General features: G+C 38.7%; 1 protein-coding gene across 6 annotated transcripts in view; it reads right to left on the bottom strand.

Moving 5' to 3' along the window:
* Nucleotides 1-12,106, bottom strand: part of LOC131354276 (glycerol kinase-like) — a 46,317-nt gene extending 34,211 nt beyond the window's left edge. For 3 of the 6 annotated variants that reach the window (XR_009204730.1, XM_058391732.1, XM_058391734.1), the window contains exons 1-4: nt 11,396-12,105; nt 7,717-7,790; nt 4,136-4,242; nt 3,940-4,017 (exon numbers count right to left, since the gene is read on the bottom strand). Coding sequence is in view for 5 of the 6 variants with exons in the window: in XM_058391732.1 (XP_058247715.1) it covers nt 3,940-4,017; nt 4,136-4,242; nt 7,717-7,790; nt 11,396-11,455 (319 nt within the window). In the remaining variant the exon portion in view is untranslated. Of the gene's footprint in view, nt 1-3,939; nt 4,018-4,135; nt 4,243-7,716; nt 7,791-11,395 lie in introns of all 6 variants that reach the window. The other 3 variants (XM_058391733.1, XM_058391731.1, XM_058391735.1) reach the window with 3 other exon arrangements.

Raw genomic sequence — 12,106 nt, 5'->3', positions numbered from 1 at the left:
GGGGAGTGAAGGCTGGCCCGTGTGATCCAATCCAACAGACGAGCTACTGTTGCTCAAATTGCTGAAGAAGTTAATGCTGGTTCTGATAGAAAGGTGTCAGAATACACAGTTCATCACAGTTTGTTGTGTATGGGGCTGTCCCCAGTCAGGGGTGCCCAGGTGGTCATATTGTTATGCCTGGTCGGTGTATAATTAAAGTTTAATGTGTAAGGCTAAATAATGATGATCAAAAAATGAATGCATCATCTTCACTTGAAATTCTAAACCAATGTGATGCTTAATGATAGTTAAAGCAACTTCTAACCCCATTCTCTTTCAATATTTTTAAATTCTGATTAGCTTAAATGTTATATATAACTTTAGATGATATAAGTGTTGTATTCCTGGAAATGCCCAGCCTGAAATGGGCAACTCAGTGGTTAAGGTTCGGGACGACTGATTGGAAAGTTGTGAGTTCAGATCCCAGGACTGACAAGCTGCCACGGCTGGACCTCCTGAACAAACCCTTAACTGCTCAGTTGGAAGTCACTCTGGATAAGGGCATCTAACAAATGTTTAATGCCTTGAATATTAATTAATACCACTTAATCCAGAGTCACTGGATGTTTTAAAACAACATCTATAGATCTGAAGTACTTAAAGTGGCACACGGACAAAAAAAAACAAAACAAAAAACCCCTTGTGTTGTCTGTGTGCTCTTCTTCTTGCTTTATATCCTCGTGACCAAGTTTTTAGACTGATGGTATTCTTAGTGACAGAGTGAACCAGGATCAGGATGTGCTCACTGACAAAGGTTAACCAACCCTAAATGTAAACAGATTTATAAAAGTCAACAAGTTGTCACTGCTTTAAGTCATTTGTTTTGCTTTAACAAAACTAGTCGTATCTAGTTATCTAATGGGAGGCAGATACGTCATGTAGAAGCAGTGTCGATGAACTCAGGCAGGCAAGGGCAAAAGAAGAAAAGCAGAAACTAGATGACCAGAGAAACGATCACTAAAACAAACAGCTCGCTATAGTCTGCTTATGCAAACACAGAGTGTATACTGGATACAGAGTGGGTCCAGGTGTGGGGAGGGTGAGGCGATTAAAACATCTAAGCTTGCTGATAAAGTACAAGTAGGAGTTCACTAGCTGAAAGTGTGTGTTTACCAGCCCCAGTTTCTCCCCACATTCCCCTGCTATCTATACACTTCCCTGTGTTCCATCACCTACCTTAGCATCTAACCTACAACAGTCGAAATATAGATATAGTGTTTATACAAGAAACTTACTTTCAATATGATGTTGGCTATTATCTTAAAAAGGGTTGGATTGGTCAGATGTATCACTCAAGATTCAATGTTAAAGCCAGAGGGACAGCTATTCTTATTCATATATATATTGAGATATTGAGGATGTGCTTGCTGACACAAATGGGAGATTTATTATTGTCTCTGGACAGTTATTTTAACCCCAAACTCTGATGATCACAATTTCTTTGATAAACTATACTCTGCCGTACCTAATAACAATACCTACAACCGGATGATAGGATGGACTTCTACTGTGTGCTTAACACTGTTAACAGTGTTCATCAAACAGACCCCAATGCATTACTAAATCTGCCAAAATTATTGACGGGTTTAATGCTCAAACTAGTCTCTCAGAAGTCTGGAGATTTCAATTTCCCAACATAAAGGCCTTTTTATTTTTTTTCTTCACCAGGGTCCATCATACATATTTCCATGCTTTCTTATAGATAAGAGATTACTGGGAAAGGTTATATCTTGTTCATTTCACAGCATTACAGTCTCAGATCTTGGAGCAATTTCTTTTCAGTTGGCATTACCTCACCTTTCCAGACCTTCTCACAGTTGGAGGCTTAAGCCTCTTCTTTTAGCTGAGGAAGAGTTTATAAGCATTGTCTCCTCTCAAATAAACTTTGTTTCTTGAAAACAATACTTCCCCAGAAATTTCGTATTCAACTCTGTGGGAGACACTTAAGACTTTTCTTCATGGGCAAATACTGTAATTGAGTACACCACCAGGAGGAAAAATGCGAGAGGTACAAGACCTAACAGTGTTTCTGAAGCTAATGCCGGTATTGACAGTTGATACTCCATCTCTCATTCTCTAACTCTCTATTAAAAAAGACTGACAGAGCTACAGACAGAGCTACGTATTTACTCACCAAGGCTCGTTATAAAGTTTTTGAGTTGGGTGACAAGGCCAGCAAGCTATTGGCCCAGCTCCTCAAGCTGCCTCCTCCAGTGTACTCTCTAAAGTTTACAATAAACATGGTGAAATAGTGACAGACCATAAGGACCATAATTAATGCTTTTAAGCAATATTACAGTGAATTATAAAGCTCTGAATATGACAAAGACTCATCCCAAATGAGTAACTTTCTCAACAGGCTGACGTTCCCCTCTGTCCCAACTGAACACCACTCACTATTAGAAGAAACAATCCTTAGTGCAGAGATTTCAGAGACCATTGGATCCTTGAAGAGTAACAAAACACCAGGGCCAGACGGCTTTACTTATGACTTTTACATAATATCTCAACTAGCCCCACTGCTCCAAGCAATGTTTAACAAAGCTCTGTCATCTGGTTGTCTCCCACCAACTTTACAAGTTGGTACAACAATGACTCTTATTCCAATAAAAAATAGGATTGTATTGTATTATGTGCCTCAACCCCTCCAGTCCCTCAGTTTTCCTATAAATCCAGTAGTTCCTAATACAATAAGAATTTGGTTCCAGTTTAGAAGACATTTCAACCTGCATCCAACATCAATATACTCCGCTATTACGAACAATTACAACTTCCTACCTTCTGTCTCAGACCCAGCCTTCAGGATCTGGCTAGCAAAAGGTATTAAAACCATCTCCGCTTTAGATTTTGACATTGAGTTTGGAACATTTGCTCAGATTACACAGAAGTTTAATTTGTCTAAATCCATTTTTTTTTTTTGATATCTCCAAATTAGACATTTTGTGCAGAAAAATGGAACTTCCTTCCCGAATCTGCCTGCAGATGATCCACTTGATATGGAGTATTCTCTCAATATTTCCATATCGCAAAGGACCAGTTTCAGTTCTTTGCAGTAATATTCGTAACATTTCCCCTCCTTCATTGCAAAACATTGAAAGACTTCTTCTTTGGGAAGAAGACATGGGCGTGACCGTGACAGAAGGTCAGTGGGAGGCAGCACTTGATTTGGTTTAAACAGTTTTATACAATTTAATTCAACTCAAAATTCTTTTAAGAGTTCACTGGACCAAAGTTCGGGCAAAGATTATTCCCAATGTTCACACCTTGTGCCCTTGCTGTAAAGGTCAACTAACAGATCATATTTACATGTTCTGGTCTTGTTCTCATCTTTTAGGGACGGACATTTTAAATGAATATACTTAAATGTTTGGGAAATGCATTTGCCCAATTCCATATGTGTCATACTCCTAAAGGCAAGGCCCAGGTTGTTAAAGCTTTTACCTCCTTGCTTGCTGACACCTCATTCTTCTCTCCTGGAATGAACAATCTCAACCTACCATCACCAGATATCCACCATGGGTTTTTTGAAGCTTGAGAAAATCAGATACACCCTTAAAGGTTCTATACAAAATCTCGGGAGAAACTGGACACCTTTCTTAAAGTTCTTAGAGTTTCTTCCTTAGAGTTTATAAATTCCACTTAACAAAATGGATTAAAGTGGATGAGATAGGGATGGTGTATATATATGTAAAACATATTTTGCTGTATTATTGCATATATTACGCTTACATGGTATAATTGGGGTGGTTGAAGGGGCTGGATTGGGTGGGAAGGAGAGGGCTTTGGAAAAGTTTCCTGGTGCATTGTGAGTGCAGTTAATATTCTTATGAATAGACTGTTAAGATGTACCACATTTAATGTTGATCTCACTGCTATTGACTTGTGGGTAGCCTGACTCACCTATGGCATTGTAGAGAGGTTCTCCAGTCTCTTTGTCCCACACCAACGTCGTCTCTCTCTGATTGGTCACTCCAATGGCTAGAAACAGACAACGTTCAATTTCACCTTGTGGAGCAGCAGAGCTAAAATGTGGCCAAGCTTATATAAATAAAAGACACACAAATTCACACACGAGTGCACACACACACACACACACCTTTAATGTTGGCGATGTCAATGTTGAGCTGAGTGAGTTTCTCACTGGTTTTCTCCATGCACTCGTACACAGACTGTAGGATCTCCTTGGGATCTTCTTCCACCCATCTCACCGCAGAAAGAACAGATGACACGGGAAGTGAATATGAACAAGGAGAAGTTTCAAATCAAACCAGAAATGCTAATGAAACGTTTCATCACACTTCACAGAGAAAGAAAGAAAGAAAGAAAGAAAGAAAGAAAGAAAGAAAGAAAGAAAGAAAGAAAGAAAGAAAGAAAGAAAGAAAGAAAGAAAAGAAATATCTTGATTCATTATTCAAGATGCACTACTTAAATCAATGCAAATGTGGATGTTAACTATTTTGTACAAATCTCAGATTTGATGATCCTGATGTCTGATCTTTTCCACTGAAGTAGAAGGAGGATGGATTTGATCTAAAATGGATCATAAGGTTTTGCACAAACCTGTGGAGTCCATGCAGCTCGAGTGCAGAGTAAGATTCTACTTTTCACTCAAGTTGCTGCTGATAAAATCATTTGTAATGAAAAGCTTTGTGTTGAAAAAAATGTCAAACAGAAGCACTCTCTCTCTCTGGGGATTTAGACTTCTGTACTCCACAGTACTGTAATATATTTTTCTATCATTATAGCGATGAATCAGATCTCAGACAGATCAGACAGATGAATCAGATCTCAGACAGTTCAGACAGATGAATCAGATCTCAGACAGTTCAGACAGATGTATCAGATCTCAGACAGATCAGACAGATGAATCAGATCTCAGACAGATCAGACAGATGAATCAGATCTCAGACAGTTCAGACAGATGTATCAGATCTCAGACAGATCAGACAGATGAATCAGATCTCAGACAGTTCAGACAGATGAATCAGATCTCAGACAGTTCAGACAGATGAATCAGATCTCAGACAGTTCAGACAGATGTGTCAGATCTCAGACAGTTCAGACAGATGAATCAGATCTCAGACAGTTCAGACAGATGAATCAGATCTCAGACAGTTCAGACAGATGAATCAGATCTCAGACAGTTCAGACAGATGTATCAGATCTCAGACAGATCAGACAGATGAATCAGATCTCAGACAGTTCAGACAGATGAATCAGATCTCAGACAGTTCAGACAGATGTATCAGATCTCAGACAGTTCAGACAGATGAATCAGATCTCAGACAGTTCAGACAGATGAATCAGATCTCAGACAGTTCAGACAGATGTATCAGATCTCAGACAGTTCAGACAGATGAATCAGATCTCAGACAGTTCAGACAGATGAATCAGATCTCAGACAGTTCAGACAGATGTATCAGATCTCAGACAGTTCAGACAGATGAATCAGATCTGAGACAGATCAGACAGATGTATCAGATCTCAGACAGATCAGAGGGATGAATCAGATCTCAGACAGATCAGACAGATGAATCAGATCTCAGACAGTTCAGACAGATGAATCAGATCTCAGACAGATCAGACAGATGTATCAGATCTCAGACAGATCAGAGGGATGAATCAGATCTCAGACAGTTCAGACAGATGAATCAGATCTCAGACAGATCAGACAGATGTATCAGATCTCAGACAGATCAGACAGATGAATCAGATCTCAGACAGTTCAGACAGATGAATCAGATCTCAGACAGATCAGACAGATGTATCAGATCTCAGACAGATCAGAGGGATGAATCAGATCTCAGACAGATCAGACAGATGAATCAGATCTCAGACAGATCAGACAGATGAATCAGATCTCAGACAGATCAGACAGATGTATCAGATCTCAGACAGATCAGACAGATGAATCAGATCTCAGACAGTTCAGACAGATGAATCAGATCTCAGACAGATCAGACAGATGTATCAGATCTCAGACAGATCAGAGGGATGAATCAGATCTCAGACAGTTCAGACAGATGAATCAGATCTCAGACAGATCAGACAGATGTATCAGATCTCAGACAGATCAGAGGGATGAATCAGATCTCAGACAGATCAGACAGATGTATCAGATCTCAGACAGATCAGACAGATGAATCAGATCTCAGACAGTTCAGACAGATGAATCAGATCTCAGACAGATCAGACAGATGTATCAGATCTCAGACAGATCAGAGGGATGAATCAGATCTCAGACAGATCAGACAGATGAATCAGATCTCAGACAGATCAGACAGATGTATCAGATCTCAGACAGATCAGACAGATGTATCAGATCTCAGACAGATCAGAGGGATGAATCAGATCTCAGACAGATCAGACAGATGAATCAGGGTTTTATTTTTTAATGATAGTCTTGAATAGATGGCTGATATCCTTATTTAAATATTTGTTTATTTATGAACAAGAGAAAGACTTTCATAAACAAGCTTTTCGTGGACTTGATGTGATGTAAAGTGGGCGGACCTTAAAGTCTTTTCCAAAGTTGCTAAATCTGGTTATTTATATTGCTAAATAAACTCAGTTGTATCTGCAGTAAGCTTTCATTGGGCCTTATCCCTATTCAGTGCTTTATTACATTTCAGTTATGCAACAATGGACTGTCAGAAATTCTGTCTATAAAAACATAAACCTTTGTACTGATTATAGTCAGCTTTAGCTCTTAAGAAAATGAATAACAGCCTGTAAATGTTTAATGTGAACTTCTGAGGAATTTCTGACTGTCATGTGTGCGATTGACTCTAAGCTTGACCCAGCTGTAAGGCATCATGATCAGTATCATTAGATTATGAAATATCCTGTCTGCATAATTGCCATGATGACTTGATCACAAACACGAACCTACTCATATCTTCATTCGAGTTTTGTTATCTATGGACTGCATTCGCCTACAGGAACTTTTATTTTAGATCATCATCCTTCCACTAATGGCAATCATGCACAGAGATTACAAATAGATCCCATCATCATCTTCCAGCCTTAATAAATCTCAACATGTGTATTCTTATTGACTAAAACAACAGCATGATGAATAACAAGGAGGGATTAAGAGCTTAGAGAGCCATGGGCTGATACACCATAAAGACCCGCTTTTTCAGACCAAAATCTTCTTATGCTATTAAGTTGTCTATTTTATTTATATTAACAGCACTGAGTTCTCCAGTAACACCTTTTGGATTAAAATAAATTGCTACTAATGCTGCATCTGCCAACCTTTCTATCTCTCTTATTTCTTTCTCCTTTGGTTCCACTTTGGCTCCATTTGCAAATTTGATGTATTTGAAGTATTACACACTTATATACAGCTAATAAATAGATTTGTATATCTGTGTTGCCTGATTAATCTGATGTCATCACCAGAAAAATAAAGATCAACTGTTGACTGTTTTTGATGAAGTGCACATGAGTTATGCTTGTGGAAACGATCAACCTTTCATTTAAAAAATAAAACAAGCTCGGATCAACTGGACCTACGGTGAATGCAGTTCCATGTAGTGGAACGAATCTTATTAGACTGAGGCTGTAAGGCTGATTACTAAATGCTAAATTGTTTGAAATGACTTATTGTAATAGTCACTCACTTGTAGTATACTTTAAATGTTGAAATGTTAAAAGGTTATTGTAACTTACCCTTCTTTGGGGAAACTTTGTGTAATTTCCACCTGATACTGACTGACAAGCTCACCAGTTTTAGCATTGAACACCTATAGAGAAAAAATAAAAAAATGTTGAATAACAACATGTCTGGACCAAGTGGACCAAAAGTTGCATACTACAATTCCCATGATCCTTTGCCCACCACCTCATCACATGACCTCTAGCCGATGTTCCTATCCCTGCTCCAAGTTACCTGATTACTAACGAGACTCATCTACAGTCACTTCACTCGCTCTAAATAACCTGGACTGCAGATGATCAATGGAATCAGGGCCGATACTGACTACTGATTTCTTCTAATTGAACTGGAGTCTGTGGTCAGATGTGATATGAAATGCCAATGCAGCGAAACGTGCTTTAACAGTGTGATAGTCTGTCAAGTTAATAACAAAATCCACACCAATATAAGACCAAAAAACTGATCACAGGCCAGAGTGATCCAGGAGCAAATACTCTGAGATTCACGAGAGAGAGAGAGAGAGAGAGAGAGAGAGAGAGAAGAGAAATGAAGATATGAGTTATTGCAGAGACACACAGGTTTTGTTGGTGTTTGGTGCAGTTCTCAGGGACAACTCAGAAAGATCTGATTGATATCTTTATCCATGTCCAAATTCACATTTCTGGACAGTTTTTGAGAGTTGTGGTGAGTTCTTAATGCACTAATTCGAATAAAAGCATGAAGGAAATTCATGTGAAATTAGTGTTCTTACTTACAGGCCTGTACATGAGGTTACAATTGAAGAAATTATAAACAATGGACCCACAGGATTCATGTGTGTTTAGTATATTGTTTACTTATATTTAGTATATATGTATTTGCTGCCAAAACAGCCCTGACCCATCATGCACTGTGTATTCTGACACCTTTCTATCAGAACCAGCATTAACTTCTTCAGCAATTTGAGCAACAGTAGCTCGTCTGTTGGATCGGATCACACGGGCCAGCCTTCACTCCCCACGTGCATCAATGAGCCTTGGCCGCTCATGACCCTGTCGCCGATTTACCACTGTTCCTTCCTTGGAGCACTTTTGATAGATACTGACCACTGCAGACCGGGAACACCCCACAAGAGCTGCAGTTTTGGAGATGCTCTGATCCAGTGGTCTAGCCATCACAATTTATCCCTTCGTCAAACTCGCTCAAATCCTTACACGTCCATTTTTCCTGTTTCTAACATCAACTTTGAGGACAAAATGTTCACTTGCTGCCTAATATATCCCACCCACTACCAGGTGCCATGATGAGGAGATACTCAGTCTTATTCACTTCACCGGTCACTGCTCACAATGTTATGCCTGGTCAGTGTATTTCATGGTCAGAACGATCATGATTGGAGATCATTTAAAATTAAATTGAAAAGAAAAAACAGCAGTAGAACTCTCGGCTATGTTCAATAGTAAAGGAAAGAGCATTTCCACGTGCACAGTTACACAGGTGTGTGCTAATTTGTGCTTCGCTACTCCAAAATCATGTCCATATGTTTGTTAATAAGAGTCATTCATTTCAAGATGTAGTCACTGAAGTGTGCCTGTAGGTTAGGATTAAACAATGGATTTTTCCACATTATGACAGCAGAGAAGAAAAAAAAACCCACATTACTACACAACAACATGATGAAACACTCATTTGCTACAAGGTCAAAGGTTAAACTGATGAACCTGTACTTCGTCCTGTCTGTTGTGTTTACTTGGTTGCAGAAATGTAGGTGAAAGGTCTCGAGCAGCTTTAGTGAAGTGCACTGATCAAACAACTGATAAAACACTTACATGACGTTACTGAGGTCATGATGTCACATGCAGGAAGTAAAAACTGTTCAGACTTTACTGCTTAAGTTTTTAATAACATCACCTACTATAGTTCTAGTGCCAAAGATGTGTTTAGAGAATGAGCAAAAGCTCACCTTGTCTAATTTCCACACTTCATTTCTAACGTTTCTTTAATGTTCATAGTAAATTCCAGGGATATACTGCTAAGCATACTATGTTGTTGTTGCTAATGATGATGGTGATGTGGAAGATTATTACTAGCAGTAGTAATACCAGTATTATTAGTAGTAGTTGTAGTGTTTGTTTTCTTTGCGATTTTTAGACAGTATTTTGTCACACCTGTGAGTAAATAATCAAAACTTAGCAACTTAAATTCGGTTCAATTCAGTTTATTTGTATAGCGCTTTTAACAATGGGCATTGTCTCAAAGCAGCTTTACAGAAGTATAGAAACAGAAAAGGGAAAAAAATGATAAAGTTTAAATTAAAGTTATCCCTATTTTATCCCTAATGAGCAAGCCTGCGGCGACGGTGGTGAGGAAAAACTCCCTGTGTAAATCACTAGAAAGCCGTAACATTAATTCGATTAGCTGAAGAAGTTTAAAAGCTCTTATAGCATGGCCATATGCTCACAAAGGTGTACAAAAGCGTATAAAAGATGACTGTATAAAAAAAGTAGGAATAGAAATGTGACTGAATCTTAACACTGTCCAGTTCAACTGAAACTTCAGTACATTGCATGGTGTGGTCATGATCCGGGAAGCTCTTTCACTGGAGTCCTGGATCTCTCCACTAAGAGAAGAACCAAAAAGCCAAGACTGGATTTAGCATTGCACTGCCTTCTCCACTCAACTGTGTGTACGTGATTGTATTCAGAAAATTCAATGATTTTATCACACAAATGTCGAATTACCTGGAGTCATAACATCAAAAAGAAAAAGTGGAACAATATTGTGGGTGTTAAAAGGCAGATAAAATCTCGGCTCTTCTACAAGTTGCACGGATAAACACAGAGTAAATGTCGTATAGAATGAGTTTTAAACCGAAACACACTCCAGTCAGGACTAAGTGCTAATGTTAGCTTGTGGAGCTGTGGCTAAAAAGCACACTGACCGAATTAGGACCTGGTCAATTAATATTAAGTGAGTAAGTAAGTAAAGCTCAAATATTCACTCATGTTTGTTCTGCTCCAGAGCAGCCACTGACGCTGTCGACAGAACATCAGACATTTTTCTCAGTACAAGAGATCATTAATGAACAGCTTTTAAAAGACATCATTGGGAGATCAGACTACTCAGTGCAGTAAACTCAGTCTAGTGTGCAGAAAGATTTGCTTTGCAAAAGCCTGACTGTGAAAGCCACTTCAAATATTTTTTATTATAAACACAGGTGAAAGCTCTACTAACTGTACAGTAAAGGACAGGCTTGAATTTCTTGCAGATTATTTCACCCAGACCATCATTTTAAAAGTATAAATAAATGTTTGTGTGTGTCTCATTAAAAAGAAAATTCCTCAGGGGATTGGAGGTGAAGCGTTCTTTGGTTCTTAAATACATAAAATACTTAAAGGTTTCCCTAAAATTAAAAAAAAACAAAAATTCATGGTGCATTTTATAATGCACATTTTAACCTGCACACATTTTCTCAGACAAGATTTTCGGAATTCCATCAGATTATTATTATTGTTGTTGTTGTTGTTTTTATTATTATTATTATTATTATTATTATACATTAATATACAATATAATATACAGTCTTACATTACTGGCCAGAATTTGTGATCACATTGTGATCAATTGTGATCATTTACGCCTGCTAGCTCTCTCTCTCTCTCTCTCTCTCTCTCACACACACACACACACACACACACACAGGTTTTGTCTTACCAGAAATCTCGTGGAGCTGGTCCCCTGGTCCACCGCACCAACCAGTGGATCATCCGCCATGGTATCACCGGATACTCCGTGTGTGTGTGTGTGTGTGTGTGTGTGTGTGTGTGTGTGTCTACAGGTGAAAAAATTATGTCTCGCTTTTAAATATCCCCGGCAAGTGCACGCGCTTGACAGAGAGAGAGAGAGAAAGAGGGCATGGTCACAGCCGAGCTGGTCAGTCGCAATCAGACTGATTACTCAGAGCTTACAAAGGAACTCGGTTGTTGTTGTTGTTGTTGTTTATTTCACAGCTTAAACCCGACTATAAGTATGAAATCCAAGAGCGTTTCTTGTTCCAGTGTGATTCACAAACGAGCAGATTCTTTGAACACACTCTTTTGGCTAAGTTTTGCCCAATGAACTGATTCAAAGTGATGAAATGTCCAAAATTTCCCGTCATTTGACTCTTCTGTGTGGAAGTGAATCATCATCAGGGTCATAATGAGTTATAAAGTCTTACAATGCGTGGTGTATTGTAGAGATAAATATTATTATGAATGGAAAGGAATCTTTTTCACACAGAAACACAATCAGCAGAAATGTCCAGTCAGGTCTGAGCCACAAATAGTTATGAGCTGGATATTACACTATTTATCTGGAAGAGTACTGGAGGTCATCATACCTGTTGCTCTCCTAAATGTAGAACGATGAAGATCACACCATCTT

This window comes from Hemibagrus wyckioides, linkage group LG06, assembly GCF_019097595.1.
Source record: "Hemibagrus wyckioides isolate EC202008001 linkage group LG06, SWU_Hwy_1.0, whole genome shotgun sequence".
NCBI classification, from domain to species: Eukaryota; Metazoa; Chordata; class Actinopteri; order Siluriformes; family Bagridae; genus Hemibagrus; species Hemibagrus wyckioides.
The sequence above is the reverse complement of the archived record's forward strand: the minus strand, read 5'-3'. Positions and strand labels throughout refer to the sequence as shown.